Below are 22954 nucleotides of genomic sequence, written 5' to 3' on the forward strand. Positions count from 1 at the left end.
CCTTAAGGCCCTTCAGGGTCTGACTCCACCCTACTCCACCTGCTTCCTTTCTATTCTTTCTGAACTCACACCTTGTCCTGGGCAGCCAGGTCCTCTGCACTTGCCCTCCCTCCACACTAACTGCTCCTTCTGTGACTTCTCCCCCAGGATTTTCTTTCCCTGGAATGTTTCCTTTCCCCCTGGGATCCCAGCCAAATGCTGCTGCTTTCATGAAGTCTTCTTCAACCTCTAAGACCCCCCTTCTCCAAATGCACCTTAAACTGGAAGTGAGTACCCTTCATTTTGTGGTGAGTTGCTTCCAAACTGTTTCTTTTTCAGATAAAAGTTTAGTTCTTGCAGAGGTCATGCCTTATGCTCCTTATGAGTCCTCACAATTCACACGATGAACTTTTAGAGGTTGCTCAACAACCTTTTCGCCATAATTTGACTTGTAATGTTCAGCTCCAATTCAATTAAGAGTCCTGGTTAGAGACTTGGATTTTTGCAGGCTCGAGAACAATGGAGATGGGAGAAGGGACTGAACTTGGCACTGAAGGCCACAGAGGCCACTGTTCTAGTGGGGCCAATAAAGATGAGCAACATGCAAGATAAAGGCCAGGGGACTTGGGCAATAGTAAATACCAGAGAGAGGATGGCTCCTCCTCCCTGGAGACCTTCCAGTCTGGAAAGAACCACCACTGTGTGAAGTTGTCCAGAGAAGGGGCCTATATAAGCCTAGCTTCGCATCATTTGAAGAAGATGAACTGAATATTTGACCTACGAGGTCAGACTGCAATTCATTTTTGATGATTGGCCAAACTGTTGGTGGGACTTGCCTCTGAAACGTGAGAGTAGAGCTCAGTCCAAGAGCTGCGACCTTCACGGGGTCCAGCAGTGAGACAGAGCTACACAGAGACTGCGGAGGTTGGGCCCAAGTTCAACAGGCAAGAGCACAGCCTGGGGCCACTGAGGAGGAGGGAGGGGGCTCGGCCAGGTGAGGAAGTGGGAGGGCTTGCTTGTCTTTCTGTGGGAGAAATAAGGACGGATTTCTGCAGGCACGATTCTAATCTTAGGGAGTGGTTGGTATCAGGTTATTTCTGAAATGGTTTGGTCTGACATTTTGTGTAATACACTCCATTTCAAATGACTATTTTACATCCAAAGTGTGGGTAAATTGGATCTTTTATTGGGGCACTTCGGGCAGGTATGATTGCCATGGGGCATGATCTCTTGTGTGAACAACAAGGGAAAGCATGTCTTCTCTTTGGAGAAGAGACACCTGGCTGAGCAGAGAAACGGCTGAGCAGATGCAGTCATTGGAGAGGCAACACTTTGATGGTCTTAACTCCAAGAGCCTTGAACATGTTGCTAAATTTATACCCTCGCATTTAGCCATATAATTGGAGTTAATGAAAGGACCAGTAACTCCATATACCAAATAGTGGAATATTTGGCAAAACAGGTTTTAGGATATGTACTGGAAGGGAACCTAGGAAATAGATTGGCAGAGCCTAAGAATCAGACTGGGATACGATATCCTGATAAAACTCTTAATGCAACAGAGCTTATAGAGACGCTTGTTGTACTTAGTGGAAGTGTCATAAAATCTACAGAAAACATGCCTGTATGGGTTCTTGTGGAGGACTGAAAAGACATGTGGCCTGTGGGGGGACATGTAGAGCTGTTGTTTGTTCCCTGATGGAGGTGTGATGAAGACTGCTGTTAGAGGAGGGCCAGCTCAGAATGGGGGCATCTGTCTTATTTTCATTAGTTCAAAGATGATTTTCCTAGCTGTCATTGCAGGGGAGATTTCTATCCAGACAATAGATGATTATGCTTTCACTGGATGAGAGCCCATATTGACTAATCTAGACAAGAAAAATAATCCTTCACCCTCGCATGGTACTTTTTTTTAACTTCAAAAAGCACTTTCACTCTATTTATCACATTATTTTTTCTGTCTCCTCTGCGAACTAGGGCAGGCATCGTTATTAAGATTTTCCAGATGAGGAAACTGAAGTCCTTGAGAAAGTGATTGCAGGTCACCTGAGTGGTGAGGAGCTTGCGTGCGTGCCAAGTCCCTTCAGCCGTGTCTGACTCTTAGCAACCTTATGGACTGTAACCCGCCAGGTTCCTCTGTCCATGGGATTCTCCAGGCATGAATACTGGAGTGCGTTGTCATGCCCTCCTCCAGGGGATTGTTTCAACCCAGGTGGGGGGCAGCCTGGACCAGAGCCAGCGCTTCCAGCCCTCCACCCTCCTCCTTGGCCAGCAGGGACTTCACCAGCTCTGTGGGTGCTGCTGTCACTGCCCAGTGCAGCTCGGCCTGGAGTGTGGGCCCTACTGCATGTCCACCACCATCGGGGGTTTCTTGGGGGCCAGGGTACCTGCGGTGCCGTTGTAACCTCCTAGGCGGAGTTTGTACAGGCTTCTGTTGTCCTCAACAGAGAACCTGTCATAGGAGGCAAAGGCGGTCTCCTGCCCATCACGCATGTCCACGCGCAGCTCGTAGCGGCCCTGGGACGTGATCCTGTGTATGTTGTCCAGCCCTGTGAAGAAGAGGCAAGAAAGCAGTGAGCCTGGCTGCAGTGGCTTCGGACATGGGTGGCAGAACGCGACTATGGCCTCAAAACAGATGTTCTGGGAAAGAGGAGGAATACTGGGTTGCTTTAGCTTTTAGACCTTCCCAGCTGGTTATCTAACAGACCCTTGTTGTTGTTGTTGAGTTGCTAGGTCATGTCTGACTCTGTGACCCCATGGACTGTAGCCCACCAGGTTCCTCTGTCCACGGGATTTCCCAGGCAAGAATACTGGAATGGGTTGCCATTTCCTACTCCAGGGGATCTTCCTGACCCCAAGATTGAACTTGCATCTCTCCTGCACTGGCAGGCGGATTCCTTACCACTGAGCCACCAAGGAAGCCCAATCAGACCTTACCAGACCCCAGATTTCCTCCTACAAAAAAGCCACCCAGTTCTGCTGGTGAGTTCCCACTGCAGGTCAGCTCAGGGGTCCTGCCATCAAGTACTGACCCAGTAATTGACAAGCTCTGAGCCATAGGATTCCTGGCCTAGGCCTGCCCCCTGCCTCCCCTCCACCTCCCACTCCAAACCACAGTGTGGGTTGAAAATGACGACCACCATCATGGTGTGACTCCTTTGGTGTGAGTGATAGGAAGCAGGAGGTAGGAGCATTGATCAGGGGAACTCAGAGTGGACCCTCAGGGTCCAGAGGATCTGGACATCCTACCCAATAGCCTGGGAGGGGGTTCCATCCACCTTTAATTACACTGCCTTTCCTGTTCTCTGCCTTCGCCCTCCTGAGGCTCCCATAACTGGGTCAGAGAATATTGTCCCCTGTCTCCTGACGCCAGCTCCTGTCTCTCGGATCTACCTGTTATATCTTTGCACTGCCACCTCTGTACTCATCTATCTGGTCAGTCATGTACCCTCACCCCCCGGCCCACCCTCTTGGCCCTCCCACCACTGTCTCCTTGGCCTCTAAGCTTCCTAGCCTTTGATCTAATAGGTGCAAACCCCAGAGGTCCAGAGTTAGGCAGAGCCCAGATCCTTCTTGGTGATATTTTCTCATATTTTCTTGTCTCTTTGCTCTGGCTGGCTGTGCTCTGGATCTTTCTGATTCTGACCTCCCTGCCCAGACTTTGAACCGCCCCCACCCCCACATTGCTGGTGATCTTGGAGTCCTCCTGATTTCTACCTGCTTGCTGAACTGGGGTCCTCTTGCTTTGCTGTGACATTTGATATTTTTCAGAGTACACCATGATTTAGAATTGAAAATATTGCAGATAGAAGGGAATTTAGAGATTACTTAGGCTAGTTTCTTTGTTTTGTTGAAAACGTGGCTGAAGTCCAGAGAGGTGATATGGCTGATGGAGGGTCACCTGGATCTTTCTGTTTCCCTGTCCTGTTTGACAGTTAAAGCCTTATGTTAATTATATATTACATGTTATATAACTGTTTGCTGTTTGCTGGGTTACTGGTACCCTACACTTGGCTTGTGATGTGGTGGATCCTGGTGGTGCCCTACCCAGATGCCCTTTAACTGGTCAGTGGACATAACCTCAGCTGCTAACAACACACAGGTTTATTACTCAAACAGGAGTTGCTTCACTCTGGAAATTACCCTCTCCCTCCCCCATGCCTTGGGGCAGAGCCCCATCAAATGCCTGATGTAGGGGGTGGGTAGTCCCAAATCCCAGCCCCCTTGCCCCACTGGGGACCAACTCTGAGGAGCAGTTCATGCTCCAGAGCTTTCCTGGGGATCAGACCAATGCTAATCTCCCACCAAGATCACACTGTTAAACTCCTCCCTGCTCTATCCTGTTTCCCCCACCCACTTCTGAGAGCACTCGCCCGATAAATGGCTTGAACAGGAATCCCAGTGTCAGACTTTGCTTCTAGGGAACCCAGCTGACAACATAAACCATGGTCAGAGTATTACCCCTCACCTGAGTACTGCTACCAGGCTGTGCTTCTACTTAAGAGCCCTCCCTGGCTCCCTATTACGTATGGCATTAAGTCAAAGCTTCCCTTCCTCACCTGAGGGACTGTAACATTTGTTCAACCCACCTCACCTCATTTCCTTCTTTCCCTGAGCTGCATCTTTGCTCTAGTTGGATGGTTTTTCATTTTCCCGTGTGCTCATGTCAATGGGATCCCTGCCTTCCCTCTTTTCTTATCCCCCTCCCTCCTTCATCCTTTTTACTCATCTCTCAATGCCTTCTGCAGGAAGCTGACTCTTCCTTCTCTGAATATCTGTGGCCTAGCTCATAGATGAGTACAGTGTTTCTGAGTGTGAGAGGGCATCTCTGATGATACGAGAAATAATTGGGGAATGTGCTTAGTCATGTCTGACTCTTTGTGACCCCATGGACTATAGCCCACCAGGTTCCTCTGTCCGTGGGATATTCCTGGAAAGAATACTGGGGTGGGTTGCCATTTCCTCCTCCAGGGGATTTGCCTGATCTAGGGATCGAATCCGTGTCTCCTGAACCCCGTGCATTGGCAGGTGGATTCTTTACCACTGAACCACCCAGGAAGCCATTTTTGGAGTAAGGACTAAATAACTGTAAATGTGTAGGGAGAAAGGTATTTCCAAATTCTGTCTCTTTCTCCGTAGATGGAGGGGAAGCCTTAATCCTGATTCTAACTGTTCCTCTCAGTCTGGATCTAGTACTCTGTGTGTATTCATTGGAAGGACTGATATTGAAGCTGAAGCTCCAATACTTTGGCCACCTGATGTGAAGAGCTGACTCAGTGGAAAAGACCTTGATGCTGGGAAAGATGGAAGGCAGGAGGAGAAGGGGATGACAGAGGATGAGATGGTTGGATGGCATCATCAACTCGATGGACATGAACTTGAGCAGACTCCAGGAGATAGTGAAGGACAGGGGAGCCTGGTGTGCTGCAGTTCACGAAGTTTCGAAGAGTCAAACATGACTTAGCGGCTGAACAGCAGCAACAACAAAAACTTTGTGGTTTAACACTCAACACTTTCTAATCTCCATTTTTAACACCACCAGCACCAGCAACAACTGGCATTTAGTATTTTTGCTGTTTTCATTGCATTTATTTTTAAGATTCCCTTTATTTATGGCACATGATGACTCGCTTTCTGTTTTTGGCAATGCTGTGATGTTTCTTTCACGAAAGAATAGATTTCATTTATTAAAAGTGATACATAGGGACTTTCCTGGCAGTCCAGTAGTCCAGACCCCAAGCTTCCAATGCAAAGGGCCAGGGTTCAGTCCCTCGTCAGGAAACTGGATCCCACATGCTACAACTGAGGATCCCATGCGCCACACCTGGGACCCAGCACAGCCAAATAAATAATTTTTTTAAAAAGTGATATATAGAAAATTCAAGCGTGCGACAGTTCAGATGTTTCCCAGAAGTGACTGTGGCGTCCAGTGGCTGAGGCTGGGGAAGCATGAGCACTGTCTGCTGTGGGCACATCGATTTCTGTGCTTTACACTTACCTCCCAAGCTGACTGCAAACTCTTAGAAGGCAAGGATACTTTCCTATTCACTTCTCTTTCCTTTTTTACCTTCTATTTTTATTACATTCATCAGCAAATACAGATCTGGGCATCTAGTAGGCATTCAGTAAATTCTTATCAATTGAGTGATTGATTGGTATCTACACTTTAGGTACCTACTATCCTCAGCCACTGTGACAGGTAATGAGGTTGAAAATGAATATGGTTAGGTCCCAGGCCTGAAAGAAGTTTACATAGTATAGTCAAGAGAAACAGAAAGGAAAACAGACCCTGATTTCGGCCACAAAAGAGAGAGACTGCTCCTGCAGGCAAAATTAGGGAAAAATGGTTAGGACAGGTCCTACTGGGGAAGAGGAGGTGAGCTGAGGCTTTGAATATGCAACGAAGCACAGCAAGGTGTATGAGGGTGGGGAGAGTTGATAGGCAGAGGTCCCTTGCAAAGGAAACAGTAATCCTAAGGCTTTGGAGTCTGGGGAAAGGGAGGGGTGAATTGGGAATTGGGAGTTAACAGATATACATTACTATATACAAATACTGTATTGGCTCAAAAGTTTGTTTGGGTTTTTCCATACTACCTTCCACAAAAATCCGAACAAACATTTTGACCAACCCAATAGATAAACAATAGGACTTACTGTATATAGCACAGGGAACTATATTCAATATCTTATAATAACTGATAATGGAAAAGAATCTGAAAAAGGATATATGTATTTATGTGTGTATGTATAACTGCATCATTTTGCAGTTATACATACTTGAAACTATGCCAATCAACTATGCCAATATGCAACTATACGTGAAACACTGCCAATCAACTATACTTCAATAAGAAAATATTTGGAGTTTGGTGTCAGTTGGAGGGTGCAGGGAAGGGGAATGGGGCTCTTGGTGGTGGGGAGCAGGCCCAAGAAGAGGGCCTTGTACCATAGCTAAGGTGCTGGTGACGGGGACTCATTTAAAAGTTCTACAAATGGGGCTAGCCATTGCTCAGATTTTGGCATGAGGGAGATAGTTCTAGTGGCCATGTAGACAATGGTTGATCCAGGAGGCAGGAAGGCCAGTTACGGGGTTCTGATAGGAACATCCAAGAGAAGGATGGTGAGGCTGAGCGGGAGATAGAGAGGAGACCACAGATATAGAAGACAATTATTGCCTTTCCTTGGCCTCCCTTCATGATCACTGTGAAAATCTAACAGGGAGATGCAGGGAATAATAAATGTACTGCTTTCTGGAACTGGCTCCTCTGCCATCTGCCTGGGTCGGGTTCTGTTTACCTTCTCACACCAGTTCGGTTCTCAATCTACACCTCCCGCTTGTGTTAGACCTCTAGGAAATTGCCGGTCACCTCTAATGTCATTTTCATTTTTTCCTTTTCCATCCCAAGTCAGGTAATAATATTCCTCCAAGGAGCAAGGTCTGAGCGACTGTCTCATTTTCCTCCTGGCCTGCAGGCTGGCTGGCTGATGCCTGGCTTCTGAGAGATGACCCGCCAGCCTATTGCTCCCCCTGCCCTCTTCCCCCACCAGGCAGCTCACTCCCTTTGTAAAAGTTGCCTCACGTCAAGACCCATCAGCATAAGAGACTATTAATGAGGATGGGAAGAGACAGAGCAAAGAGGAAAACACCACCACAAGATAAAAACAGATCAATAGTGGAGCCAAACAGAGCAAGAGGTACTGAAAGCAATTCACGAGCTGTCAACTTCTCAACAGACCCAGGGTTTCTGATAATCCCAGATGGACACAGAACGGAGAGAGACGGACAAAAAGCCGGAGTAGCATTCCAAGGGAAACAAAAAAGGAGGCGTTACCCAGCCAAAACTCATCCTCCAGGTTCCCAAAGCCAACACGGTACTCAGCCCATTTCCGGAAAAAATCAGTTTGGCCATTCTGCCGCCTCTGGAATACCTGTGAAGAGAGAGGGGGACAAATGAAAAAAAAATGAGTCAAACTGCTGCACCAGAGTTTTATATCTGCAGTGACAGAGACACTCAGGTAAGCACCACTGCAGTAGAGAGCTCGGTATGTGCACAGCGGTCATGGCAGGAGACGCTCGGAGCCCTTCTCTGAAGCCCAGGGGCCCTTGATGAATAGGCTGGGGTGTGATGTTGACACTAATTTGCACCCCTGCCATGTAGAAAGGATTCAGGATACATATCAAACCCCTGATAGTCAAGGGAAATAGGCTAGGCTCTCAAATTCATCTTTTCACACCATGGCATGCAGCAGAAAGCATTTTTCACCAAAAGAATGGGACCCATTTCAGATCAGCCAGTAACGTCATCATCTTGTTTCAGGCAAAGCAAGTGTGTATCATTCACTTTCTGAGCTGTTTAAGTGCTAATTTCATTTAACCTCCAATACATCAGCCTCGACTTCAACTTCCGATTATGCTTTAAGAAGAAGGCACAAATATGTCAGAAACATAAAAGAAGACATCTCCCAAGAGTTTGACTCCATTCAACAACTATCCATTTGGCACTGTGAAAAATCCAGCATGGTGTGTTGCTGCTGGAAGCGGGATCCTCAGGAGGAAGTGGGGTGAAGGGGTAGGGTTTCCATCTGCAACTGACTCAGCTAATGCTGGGCTGCTTTCGGGCCAGGCTGCCAGAACTCCCCCACCTGCATAGTGGCCTGCAGTGATGTGTGAGGCCATTCGCCAGGCTGCCCATTCTCTTCTCTCTGTACTGCCCTATTGGACATGGGAGGAGCGTGATAGGAAATGGAGTCTCTCTTTTCCCTACCACTTCTGCTCCCTGAAGACTATTGGGGAAGAACCGGAGAGGCCAGGAGAGGATGGAGACAGGGGTGGCCTTTGTACATAGAGGTGGCGATCCACTTTCTGCACCTTAACTGCTCCGCCATATGTGATTCTCCAACAGAAAGATACTGATCACTTCCCCATAGAGACTTCCCTCCTCCTGCGAGGGACTCACCTCCTCTACTCCTTATCATAGATGCAGTTTTCAGCAGGGAAGACCCCTGGGCCTATCTGAGCTACTTCTCTCTTTTCCTGGCACCCTCCTGCATGAACTATCCCCCCAGAAGGAGCCATTTTCCTGGGTCCCCCTTTCTTGGCTGGACCACTACAGCCTCATATTCTTATTCCTTCCTCTGCCTGTTCAAACCTGTGATAGGGCTGCTGAACAAGGGCCCTGAGGACGATGCAGAGTTACAGAGTGGACCTGTGGGGTGAGGGTGGAGGGGTGGGGAGAGTGGATGAAAAAATGGCCAAAGGATGGTGAAGTATGGATGGATGGGTGCCGAGCCAGGTGGATGGAGGCACCAAGGTCGCTGGCGTGCCTGGAGAACAGCCAAAGATACTTACAATCCAACCACCCCCATCGGTGGTCATGTCGCAGTACACCTGTAACTTCTGGCTTAGCTCTCCGTTGAGGAAGATGGTGTAAACCCCGCTCAGAGTGTCTCCGTTCATCAAATGCTGGGCACAGTCTTGAGGATGAGGGAAGACCCGGCCCCCTGCACAGGAAAAGAGGCAGTTTCCATAGTGGGGTAGGGACCTCCCACTATGCATGAGAGCCCCTTGGACTGTAAAACATTTTAGAGAATCTGACAGTGCTTCATCAAGAGCAATAAGGAATCCTCAGTGAATCTTCAGCTGATGTTGGGTTTATCAGACAGTATACAGCTTTATGGGATCTGAAGACCAAAGAGCTGGGTTCACTGTGTGACTCCCCCACTCCCCCACTTGTTTAGCTTAGGCAAATAGCCTGACTTCCTGGCATCCGTCTTCTCATCAGAAAGATGAGGATAATAAAAATATTCCTCTAGCAAGGGTGAAAGTATGTTAATACAGAGAGTGATGGGTTACTTAGGCGATGATTACAGATACATGGGCCACAATAAATCACCACAGAGCCCACATCTCAAAAGAATGAGAGGGATTTAAGCATAGCCGTCCACCATTTTCACAGCAACCCGTAAGTAATGCCCCAAACAGGCTTAGTATTAGCAAGAAGATGGATATCTATTTCTCATGCAAAATAATTTCCTGATTGGACTAAACAAATGGCCATGTTTTACAGTTCAGTTTAAGTTTAAGGAGAGGGCAGAGGAAATAAATTGCTGCTCATCTTTCAGAGAGAACAGCCCAATTTGTAGAACAATATCTAATTAGCTGAAAGAGAAGCTTAAATCATGTGTCTTGAAGAGCTTGGCTTCAGGGCAGATTTTAATGCTCAACAGGCAAGCCAGAAAGCAGAGGTCCCGAGGGAGGAGCTTTACTGGACTGCAGGAGCTTATGGGAGCTAGTTAAAGGCAGAGCTTTCCACGGGAGGAAAAGTGCCTTGGGTACCCTGTAAATATATGATCTCTGGGTTCAATGGAAAGGGTGGTGCGCTGCTGTGGTTCTGCATCCTGCGAACTGTAGCAGAATCATGAAGAGAGGTGAGGTAGGGACCTCATGGGAACCTATAGCGGCCCCTAGTGGCAGAACCGGTGCACTGCAGGTACAACAGAGGGCCACTTGAAGAGTCACCCAGTGGGCCGGAGCAAGCAGCAGCACAATGCCAGACAAGGGAGGTAACATAGCAACCTCAACGACGCATCTGTGCTAGTAAGAGCTTCTGGTGGTTTGGTAGGCTTTATGCAATGCAACACATTGGAGATGTGTTAACTCCTCCTGCATAAGGACTGTGCAGCGTGCTGCCACACCACGGACGTGGTTCCCTTCCATTTAAGGTAGTGTGGAACAAGCCACCACCTGCTTCAGGCATGTTCCGCCAGGGAATACAAAATAGTCCTATAGAACTAGTACTTTACCAAGTGTGCATTTATTTCCATGTAATTCTTGCAAGAAACATGAGAGGAAGACATTGTTATAGGTTGAAGACTTATTTTACAGAGAAGGAAACTAGCTCAGAAAGATCACGTGACTTCCTCCGTTCATTTGAACTTAGGTTTTCAGACTCCAGGTCAAGTGCTCCTTACACTACTAAAATGGGGACTATAACCTATGATACAGTTAACTGGATCTACATCTATTCAGACAGCAAATGATTAACGAACATCATATAGGTCTCCCAGGTGGCACAGTGGTAAAGAATCTGCCTGCCAAGCAGGAGACCCAGGTTCAATCCCTGGTGGGGAAGATCCCCTGGAGAAAGGGAGTGGCAACCCACTCCAGTATTCTTGTCTGGGAAATCCCACGGACAGAAGAACCTGGTGGGCTACAGTCCATGGGGTCGCAAGAGTCGTATGTGACTTAGAAACTAAACCACAACAAATATTTATCTTATAAGCATATAAGGCCCCAAAGATTAAAGTTAGCTCAAAGTTCTTTGTTCACATTAAATATCTTAACCCTCCAAAATGTATTTCCTTGATAGCTATAGAAAAGCTCTCAACTTGCATCTCCGGCCTGTCCAAGAGCTCGTTAGAGTACCTGATCCCACCTGTTCCTAGAGGGTCCAGTTACATTTCAGGGACAAGTGTGAGTAAGCACCTCCCCCCCACCCCCCTTGCCACCTTGGGAGCACAGTGATTATTTCCTGGCTTCCAGGATATTCTCTAGCTGGTCTTTAGAGCAACTGGCTTGTCTGCCTTCCTTTTTCCTTTATTTTCTCACTGCTTGAGTTTCTCATTTTAGATCAACATAAAACATGCTTGTCTTCAGCTCACTTCTGCCTTATGCACTAATAACCCTTTCCCCTGAATCTGCCTCAGTTCCTTAAAGGAGCCAGAACCCCACATTTCTTCCCAATACACATATAACTCCAGGCCAAACTTTAGAACAGACAAATAAATGATCATATATAGGCTCCTTCACATTGATAATGTTGATTATTTAATATTTCTGTTTATATCCTTTCAAAAGGCTCAAAGATATTAGTTGTTTTAAAGATAGAACTACCAAAAACAAATATAGGACAATGAGATAACTTGTTCTGGAGGAGAGAAGCTTTTACATATCTAAAGGCTGTCATATAAAAAAGGGATGCATTTTTATAAAGTCAGAAAACAGGGATAAAATCAAATTAAGAAAAAGTGGACCTAAGGAGTGTCCTGGGTCAGGAAGATCCCCTGGAGAAGGGATAGGCTACCCACTCCAATATTCTTGGGCTTCCCTTGTGGCTCAGCATGTAAAGAATCCACCTGTAATGTGGGAGGCCTGGGTTTGATCCCTGAGTTGGGAAGATCCCCTGGAGAAAGGAAAGGCTACCCACTCCAGTATTCTGGCCTGGAAAACTCCATGGGCTGTATAGTCCACGGAGTTGCAGAGAATCAGACATGACTGAGTGACTTTCACTTTTACTTTCAAGGACTGTATAAGTTTGGATGGGATGAAGGTTCCAGACTGCACCCTGGGAGAGGAAGGGGCATGGTCTCCTCCTTCTGGGCCCCCACATTGGACTGGTTAGTGGAGGCGCTCATCAAACATGTGCAGGGTTGATGCATAGTTGCCGGATGCACTTGCCTTACCTTTGACAAATGGCAAGTCCACCAGGTGGCTTAGAGATTCCACTTACTATAATTTAGTCTGTAGCATTAATGGAAAGAATCAAAAGCATTTTGCTTGTACAGACTATCTGGGGCAGCAATATTCACATCTTGGGAGCTTGAAGGAGACATTTACTATGAAACCACTTCTCTTTACCCTACTCCAGCTTTCAAGACCGTCAAAGTTTTACCTCCCACCACCAGTCCATGATCAAATTATTATTCTTTTTCAGCTGTGGAGAGGAAGCAGACTCATTAATTGTTCCCAAACCAGAGACTATTAAAATTGAGTTCCCTGGGTTTTGCAGCAGATCTGCTTAATCAGAATGCTGGGGCAGGGGTGGGGGGAGGGGGCTGGGTGTCAGGAATCAGTATTAAACCAAAGCTCTTCAGATGAGCCTGAAGACCAGCTGGATTTGAACTCCACAGTTCCTCTAGTATGTTCTCCTCTTCTTAAAGAGTCCAGAGGTGGAATTGGTTAGCTATACTGTGCTCTAAGGGGTGCAATGATCTGCTTTCTCTGTTGAGATCCACATGGCAGAGTGGATAAACACCTCCCCTCTTTCCTTCTTTTCTTTCCCATTTTCTCTTTCCTTCTCTCTCTCTTTCCCAGTGGGCATGTCTTGAGTAGGCTGGTCCCAAGATGTGTAGATTGAGCGAGAGGGATAAGAGACTCTGATTATCCTTGAGTTTAAGCCTTGTGTCCCAGTTTTTACCATTAAATTCTCCTGTGGGGTTATTGGGCCCTGGTTTAGTTAATAATATATAATACACTGGTTCCCAATGTGCTTTGTTCATTGAGTGTACACTGTGGCTTCATATGTTTTTAGGAGATGATCAGGGCATTTTGGGGGGCATCCTTAGGTCTCTGGATGTTATACATCTAAAATACCAAAAACTCACCTTTAATCCTAACGTAGATCATCACAGTAGTTTTTCCAAGGCAGAAATTTTAGGATGAAGACCAAAACTGGAAGGCTTTCCTTCTCTTCCCCTTCGATACAATTACTAGGACCTGGCCTGACAAAGAGGCTTTTTTTTTCCATTTTCTTTCTTTTTTTTTTTTAAAAGCACAGGCTGTTGTGATTACCAAGTTGAGAGGAAAGGAATGCCAAGCGATCGGTACACTGAAATGTCTTACGGCTAAGTGTTTCTAGATGTAATTGGGAGATCAACAGGATCGGGTCATTCACTGGAAGAATGGCTCAGAAATTGGTTTCTGTTGGGCATCTGGAGGCTGAATGCTGAGTAGAGGGAAGTGAGCTCTGTGATAAGCAGTGCAAACAGAGTGCCCCCAGTCGGCTGGGAGTGAGAGGAGAGACCCTGTCCCTGCTCTGTCCCTTACTTGCTTTGTGTTATTGAAGTGGTCTTTAAAATGGTCAGAGTTAACGGCTTTGGAGAGTGTCTGCCCAATCTAATGGCCTTAGCATCAGAACTGAACTATGATATCAGTATTTATCTCTGAGAACAACCTCAGAAAGTCTCTGCAACTGCAGACAAAAGGTGCCGTTTCATATTAGCACAGGTGAGACCACCTCTGGCCACCCACTCTTACACTTTTTTCTCAGAAGTGTGTTTGTGGGTAGCAAAGTTTGGGGAACCAGTCTGAGGCTGTGGACAGGGAAAAGTTATCTGTTTAGCCCACATGGGCTGTCAAACCTACCACCTTGGCCTCCTTCACAGTATCTTCCAATTGATTTATGTGTTTATTCTTTTGTGTATTCATTCAGCAAACATATAGGAAGTGTCTATTGGGTTCTAAATATTGGGATAGGAGATTGAAATATAGGGAAGCAAAAGACACAGTCTTATTTTTCAGGTTGCTCACACTCTGGTGGGAGAAAAAAAACAAATATAACCCCAAGTTCTGAGTACTCTGGAGAAGAGATAAACAGGAGTATGTTAAGGCTGTATATTGTCACCTTGTTTATTTAACCTATATGCAGAGTACATCATGCAAAATGCTGGACTGGATAAAGCACAAGCTGGAATCAAGATTCCAGGAGAAATAATAACCTCAGATATGCAGATGACACCACCCTTATGGCAGAAAGCAAAGAGGAAAGTGATGAAAATGAAAGAGGAGAGTGAAAAAGCTGGCTTAAAAATCAACATCCAGAAAACTAAGATCATGGCATACGGTCCCCTCACTTCATGGCAAACAGATGGGGAAACAGTGGAAAGAGTGGCTGACTTTATTTTCTTGGGCTCCAAAATCACTGCAGATGATGACTGTAGCCATGAAATTAAAAGATGCTTGCTCCTTGGAAGAAAAGCTATGACCAACCTAGACAGTGTATTAAAAAGCAGAGACATTACTTTGCTGACAGAGGTCCATCTAAGTCAGGGCTATGGCTTTTCCAGTGGTCATGCTGGGTATGAGAGTTGGACCATAAAGAAGGCTGAGCACCGAAGAATTGATGCTTTTGAACTGTGGTGTTGGAGAAGATTCTTGAGAGTCCCTTGCACTGCAAGGAGATCAAACCAATCTATCCTAAAGGATATCAGTCCTGAATATTCATTGGAAGGACTGATGCTGAAGCCGAAGCTCCAATACTTTGGCCACCTGATGCGAAGAACTGACTCATTTGAAAAGACTCTGATGCTGGGAAAGATTGAAGGCAGGAGGAGAAGGGTATGACAGAGGGTGAGATGGTTGGATGGTATCACTGACTCAATGGACAAGAGTTTGAGTAGGCTCTGGGAGTTGGTGATGGACAGGGACGCCTGGCATTCTGCAGTCCATGGGGGTCACGAAGAGTTGAACATGACTGAATGACTGAGCTGAACTGAACAAGGAGCTATCAAAACATGAAGTGCACATGTAGTGAATCCTGTGGCTGGTGAGGGTAGGGTGAGTGCTGGAGTATGGGACAGGGGTTAGCAAGTGCTAATCAGAAAGTGCTTCTTATTTTAGGAACCAAAGTAGAAATTAGTCACAAATTGATGGAAGAGGAATATTCTAGGTCTGTGCAAAATGTGGTCTATCTGGGAAACTGCAGGTTTCAGCCAGGAAACAAGAGAAAGAGCTGGATTGAGTGGGTGAAAGAAAGACTTGGGGAAATAAGAGGGACTGGATCATGACATTTAAGGAGTTGGACCTTCTCCTAAAGGAAATAAGATGAAGAGCTCATTAATGGACTTTAAGCTCAAGTTTTTAAAATAGCATTTTCCCTGTAGTGTGGAGAATGAATTAGATGGGGGTGAGAGTGGAGGTGAGACCTCATTTGGGAGGTGACAGTAGGAATCAAGGTAGAGAGGTAACAAGAGCCTTCAAGGAGCCAATGGGAGCATAGAATTAACTGTGCAGTCAACAGCTTGGATGGCTTTATCTTAAGCAGAGTTTCTGAGGAAGGTCTTTAAGCTCTGAAGACCACTTGCCTTCTACCTACCAAGGGCTAACATAACAGGCTTCTAAATCTTCCCTTTGAAGATCAACTAAAGGCACCCTAACAGCAAAGAAATGTTCTGACATAATTTACTATTCCTTAGATTTACTAATATGAGGAGATCCCATTCTATGGCAGATTAATTGATCATAGACAGGCAGCTTCCAGCCTGGACCTTCTCTGTGGCTTTTGATTTAATATCGCAAGGAAAGGCCTTCTACCTAGTCTCTTCCTGCCATCCTGGCCCCACTTGCATCTATTCTCTATATTTTAACCAGGGTAATATTTTTATAATGTAAAAGTGATACTATCTCATCCTTTCTCTCACTTGCTGAGACCTTCCAAAATCTTCTCCAATCAGTGGCTCTGATTGTAATGGCTTCTTGCAATTAGAAAAAAATCTAAAATCCTTAACACATCCTATAAATTCCTGCATGCTCTGCCTCTGCCTTGTATCCTTCCCTCTTTCCATTGGCTTTCTTTTAATCTGAATATGCCAAACTTATTCCTCCCTCGAGGTGTAGTAATTACTCTTCTCTAGGCTTGGAATGCTCTTCTGTGTGATTCATTCTCATCATTCAAGTTCTGGCTCAAATGGCTCAGGTCAAAGAGAGGTCTTTCCTGACCACCCTTGTTGAGGCCAGAGTCTGGGATGTGGGAAATAGTGGCAAGTGAGTTCCAGTGCAGAGGAGATAATTTGAAAGAAGCCTGGGTCAGACCCACTTGCTTATCTTGGAGAGCCCCTCAAAGAGGCAGAAGGTAACTGGGATGCCCCCTGGGGACATAGATGCTGGTGACAGTGATTTTCGGGAGTCTGTCCTACCACAAGGACACTGGTACTGGCAAGTGCTATTTTGAAATCCTTTCTCTATCCTATTAGCACAAAGCATTTACCCACTCATCCAGCATCAGCCTCAGACCCCCTGGACCACACAGCTAGCCTTGTCAGAATCTGGCACTGTCCACCATGGGCTAGCAGCTGCCACTTGGCTCAGAGCCTGGCAGCCAACCAGGCCAGGGGCCAGCGCCACCTGCCAGCATACCCACAAGAGTCAGTCCCCTTACAACAGAAGGACCCACAGAGCCCACACAGGGAACACTCCTAGAGTATATTCCTCTGTGAGCAGAGGCAAGTGTGCTGCTTGGCTCCATAGGATGTTCCTACATAAGGCTACTAATCTGAGATGAGGAAACATAACTGACCTACTCAATACACAGAAATAAAAAGAGAATGAGACAGAATGAGAAGACATAGGAATATGTTCCAATGAAGAAATGAGACAAAACTTCAAAAGAACTAAACAAAGTGGAGATAAGCAATCTATCCAATAGAGTTCAAGGTAACAGTCATAAGGATGCTTGATGAATTCAGGAGGAGAATGAATGAACACAGAGAGGAGTTTAACAAAGAGTTGGAAAATACAAAGAAGAACCAAACAGAGCTAAAGAAAACAATAACTTGTTAAAAAAAAAACTACATTAAGAGAAGTCAACAGTGGATTAGATGATACAGAGGAATAGATCAGAGAACTGGAAGACAGACTGGAAATTACCCAAACTGAACAGAAAAAAAAAAAAAAAAAAAGACTTGAAACTTGAGGATAGTTTAAGAGACCTCTTGAACAACATCAAGTGTACTAGCTTCCCATTATTGGGGTCCCAGAAGGAGAAGAGAGAGAAAAGAGGGCAAAGAACTCGTTTGAAGAAATAATAGCTGAAACTTTCCGTAACCTGGGAAAGGAAACAGACTTCCATGTCCAGGAAGCAGAGTCCCCAACAAGAGGCATCCAGAGGTCCGTGTCAAGATGCTTTACGATTAAAATGGCAAAAATTAAAGGTAAAGAGTCTTAAAGGACTTCCTTGGTGGTCCAGTGATTAAGGATCCACCTGCCATTGCAGGGGACATGGGTTCAATCCCTGGTCCAGGAAGATAAAGAAAGCTGAGTGCCGAAGAATGGATGCTTTTGCACCGTGGTGTTGGAGAAGACTTTTTTCTTTTTTAAATTTATTTTAATTGAAGGCTAATTACTTTACAATATTGTAGTGGTTTTTGCCATACATTCACATGAATCAGCCATGGGTGTACACGTGTTCCCCATCCTGATCCTCCCTTCCACCTCCCTCCCTATCCCATCCCTCAGGGTCATCCCAGTGCACCAGCCCTGAGCACCCTGTCTCATGCATCGAACCTGGACTGGCGATCTATTTCACATATGCTAATATACATGTTTCAATGTTATTCTCTCAAATCATCCCACTCTTGCCTTCTCCCATAGAATTCAAAAGTCTGTTCTTTATATCTGTGTCTCTTTTGCTGTCTCGCATATAGGGTCATCATTACCATCTTTCTAAATTCCATATATATGTGTTAATATACTATATTGGTATTTTCCTTTCTGACTTACTTCACTCTGTATAACAGGTGGAGAAGACTCTTGAGAGTCCCTTGAATAGCAAGGAGATCAAACCAGTCCATCCTAAAGGATATCAGTCCTGAATATTCATTGGAAGGACTGATGCTGAAGCTGAAGCTCCAGTACTTTGCCCACCTGATGCAAAGAACTGACTCATTTGAAAAGACCCTGATGCTGGGAAAGATTGAAGGCAGGAGGAGAAGGGTATGACAGAGGATGAGATGGTTGGATGACATCACTGACTTGATGGACCTAAGTTTGAGCAAGCTCTGGGAGTTGGTGATGGACAGGGAGGCCTGGCGTGCTGCAGTCCATGGGGTCACAAAGATTCGGACACGACTGAGTGACTGAACTGAACCGAGGGGCAACTAAGCCCATGTTGAAGTCTGAGTGCCTAGAACCCAAGCTCCATAACAAGAGAAGTCACTGCTATGAGAAGCCCCTCACAGTGTAACATAAAGTAGCCCCTGCCCCCTGCAACTAGAGAAAGCCTGCACACAGCAACAAAGACCCAGCACAGCCAAAATTAAATAGATTAATTAATTAAAAAAGAATCTTAAAAGCAGCAAGAAAAAAGCAACTAGTTTCATACAAGGGGACTCCCATAAGACTTTTCACTGACTTTTTAGCAGAAGCTTTGCAGGCCAGAGTGAATAGCATGATATATTCAAAGTGATAAAAGGAAAGAACCTACAACCATACTCCACCCAGAAAGCCTACCTTTCCAATTTGAAGGAGAGAGAAAGAATTTTACAGACAAAAAAGCTAAAAGGGTTCAGCACCACTAAATTGGCATTAGAGGAAACGGTAAAGAGACTTCTTCAAGCAGAAAAGACTATTATTAGAAACATGAAAATTACAAAAGGAACACTTGCATTGAAGCAAATGTGCAGTAAAGATAGTAGATCAACCAATTATAAAGCTGGTAGGGAGTTTAAAAGACAACAGCAGTAAAATTACCTATATCCACAATAAGTAGTTAAGGGATACACAAAGAAGAAAGATGTAAAATATGATGTCAAAAACATTAAATATGGTGGCAGGGGTGGTTAACAAAACACAATGTAGTGTTTGGAAAAGAACAGATCAATAGAGCATGGAATAGAATAGGGAGTTCAGAGTTCAGAGACAAATCCATGTATATATGGGACTTAATAAACAATATAGCACCACGAATCAATTGGTTATTCAGTAAAAGAGGGGTTATTCAGTAAAAGATGGATTATTCAGTAAAAGATGGATTATTCAGTAAAAGATGCTGGGGAAATTGGCTCACTGTGTCCCTACCTAATTTGTTGTTATTGTTTAGTTGCTCAGTTGTGTCGACTTCTTTTGCAACCACATGGACTGTAGCCCCCGAGGCTCCTCTGTCCATAGGATTTCCCAGGCTAGAATACTGGAGTGGGTTGCCATTTCCTTCTCCAGGAAATCTTCCCAACACAGGGATTGAACCTGCATCTTCTACATTGGCAGGTAGATTCTTTACCACTGAGCCACCTGGGAAACCCATCCCTACCTTATACTGTAAATAAAATTAAGACTAGATATAACAATACATCCAGAAAGTTAATAGAAGAACATGTAGAAAAATATATTTGTGTTCTACAGGCAGGGTGAGATTTTTTAAAGAAAGACTTCCAAAGTTCAGATAAATATAGCTAATACTTAACGAGCACAGGAACCCGATGGAAAGACAGACAAACTATATGAACAGATAATTTACAATAAAAGGAAACTCAAAAATCTAACAAGCATTTGAAGAGACATTTAAAAAAACAAACATTATTTAATGAAATTCAACTAGAACAGTGAGATATCAATCACGCCCATTAGACTGTCAAGAATTACAAAGCTGGATCATGTCAAGTAATTAGGAATGATGTATATCATTAGGAAATAGTATCCTTTGTGCACTGTTGGAGGCTGTGTAGACCAGTACAACCATTCAGGAGAGCAGTACTTAGTTAAACCATATAAACACATACCCTAAGACCCAACAATTCTCTTCTGGATACATATATCCCAAAGGTATTGCCTCAGTGATTTATACGTGGACATGTGAAACATCTATTTCTGCTTTATTGACTATGCCAAAGCCTTTGACTGTGTGGATCATAATAAACTGTGGAAAATTCTGAAAGAGATGGGAATCCCAGACCACCTGACCTGCCTCTTGAGAAACTCGTATGCAGGTCAGGAAGCAACATTTAGAACTGAATATGGAATAACTGACTAGTTCCAAATAGGAAAAGGAGTACATCAAGGCTGTATATTGTCACCCTGCTTATTTAACTTATATGCAGAGTACTTCATGAGAAACACTGGGCTAGAAGAAGCACAAGCTGGAATCAAGATTGCTGGGAGAAATATCAATAACCTCAGATATGCAGATGACACCACCCTTATGGCAGAAAGTGAAGAGGAACTAAAAAGCCTCTTGATGAAAGTGAAAGAGGAGAGTGAAAAAGTTGGCTTAAAGCTCAACATTCAGAAAACTAAGAATTTAGAAAGATGGTAACGATAACCCTGTAAGCGAGACAGCAAAAGAGATACAGATGTATAGAACAGTCTTTCAGACTCTGTGGGAGAGGGAGAGGGTGGGATGATTAGGGAGAATGGCATTGAAACATGTATAATATCATATATGAAACGAATCGCCAGTCCAGGTTTGATGCAGGATACTGGATGCTTGGGGCTGGTGCACTGGGATGACCCAGAGGGATGGTATGGGAAGGGTGGTGGGAGGGGGGTTTGGGATGGGGAACACATGTACACCTGTGGCAGATTCACGTTGATGTATGGCAAAACCAATACAATATTGTAAAGTAATTAACCTCCAATTAAAATAAATAAATTTATATTAAAAAATTAAAAAAAAAACCAAAACAACAACAAAAAAAGAAAACTAAGATCATGGCATCTGGTCCCATCACTTTATGGCAAATAGATGGGGAAACAGTGGAAACAGTGGCTGACTTTATGTTTTTGAGCTCCAAAATTACTGCAAATGGTGATTGCAGCCATGAAATTAGAAGACATTTACTCCTTGGAAGGAAAGTTATGACCAACCTAGACAGGATATTAAAAAGCAGAGACATTACTTTGTCAACAAAGTTCTGTCTAGTCAAGGCTATGGTTTTTCCAGTAGTTATGTATGGATGTGAGAGTTGGACTATAAAGAAAGCTGAGCACCGAAGAATTAATGTTTTTGAACTGTGGTGTTGGAGGAGACTCTTGAGAGTCCCTTGGAGTGCAAGGAGATCCAACCAGTCCATCCTAAAGGAGATCAGTCCTGGGTGTTCATTGGAAGGACTAATGTTGAAGCTGAAACTGTAATACTTTGGCCACCTCATGCGAAGAGCTGACTCATTGGAAAAGACCCTGATGCTGGGAAAGATTGAGGGCACGAGGAGAAGGGGATGACAGAGGATGAGATGGTTGGATGGCATCACCGACTCAACAGACATGAGTTTGGGTAAACTCCAGGAGTTGGTGATGGACAAGGAGGCCTGGTGTGCTGCCGTTCATGGGGTTGCAAAGAGTCGGACATGACTGAGTGACTGAACTGAACTGATGAGGTATTTACTATAGTATCATTTATGGTGGAGGGATACCGGAGACAAAGTGATGTTCATCTTCAGGAAAATGAAGACATAAAACGTGATGTGTGCACACCGTGCAATATTTCACAATGGTTGGAAGCAAATGATTTTATACATGTATAACAGTGTGTGCAAGACCAGGGTTAGTCATGTCCAACTCTCTGTGACCCCATGGACTGTAGCCCGGCAGGCTCCTCTGTCCATGGAATTCTCCAGGCAAGACTACTGGAGTGGGTTGCCATTTCCTTCTCCAGGGGATCTTCCCGACCCAGGAATTGAACCAGGGTCTCCTGCATTGCAGGCAGATTCTTTACCAGATGTCTGAGCCACCAGGGAAGCCATTATAACAACATAGATGGATCTTAAAAATGGTGCTGAGCAAAAAATAGAATAGGGAATGAGTTATGCAATCTAATAACATTTACATACACTTAAAGTATACTTAAGGCAACTTTTCAAAAATACATTTAAAAAAACACAACAAAAGTTTACAAATTTAGCACATCAAAATGGCTGCATATGGAAGGTGGAAGAAAAGATGGGAGGTAAACAGAAATAAATGAATAAACAGAGAGGGACCTTGTTGGAGACTGACACTGGTCATATGTGATAAACTGAGTGGTATGATTAATTCAGACCTCTCATCTGACACCCATCCATCTCCCATGGTGGGCAGGCATGGGAATGGCTTGTTCAGATGGGATGTTTAGAGCCCTACCACCTTCCTCAAATGCAGGTCCCAAAGAAAGGAGAATGTGGGCCTCTCCTTTTAGGGGTCTGCTCGTTTCAGCAGCAAGAAGTCAAGCTGTTTCTAAGTAGTGGAGAGGAGAGAAGCCCCTTCAGTGTCCTACTTAGGTGTGGGGAAATATGGCATAGATAGGAATAGACTGCAATCAATAGTGGTCATGCTCTCCTTCCCCACTGATAACGACGTGGACTTGCATGACCCACGGTCTGTTGTCCCAGAACCCAGGGTTTGCCCACCTTCATTAATTTTCACAACCTCAGAAAATGAAGCTCATGTTAGATCACACTCTAGGAGTTTTCTTGAAAAGCCCCAGAGAGCAGCTCACTCTGGCTGCTGGGAGAG

General features: G+C 44.9%; 1 protein-coding gene across 2 annotated transcripts in view; it reads right to left on the reverse strand.

The window, feature by feature from the left end:
• The window catches only part of TNR (tenascin R), a 228142-nt gene that overhangs the window by 11618 nt on the left and 193570 nt on the right, over positions 1-22954 (reverse strand). For both annotated transcript variants that reach the window (XM_061383275.1, XM_061383276.1), the window contains 3 exons: positions 9329-9480; positions 7812-7908; positions 2367-2528 (listed from right to left, as the gene is read on the reverse strand). In XM_061383275.1, the coding sequence (XP_061239259.1) occupies positions 2367-2528; positions 7812-7908; positions 9329-9480 (411 nt within the window). The remainder of the gene's footprint in view (positions 1-2366; positions 2529-7811; positions 7909-9328; positions 9481-22954) is intronic.

The sequence above is a fragment of the Bos javanicus genome, chromosome 16 (assembly GCF_032452875.1).
Source record: "Bos javanicus breed banteng chromosome 16, ARS-OSU_banteng_1.0, whole genome shotgun sequence".
Lineage (NCBI taxonomy): Eukaryota > Metazoa > Chordata > Mammalia > Artiodactyla > Bovidae > Bos > Bos javanicus.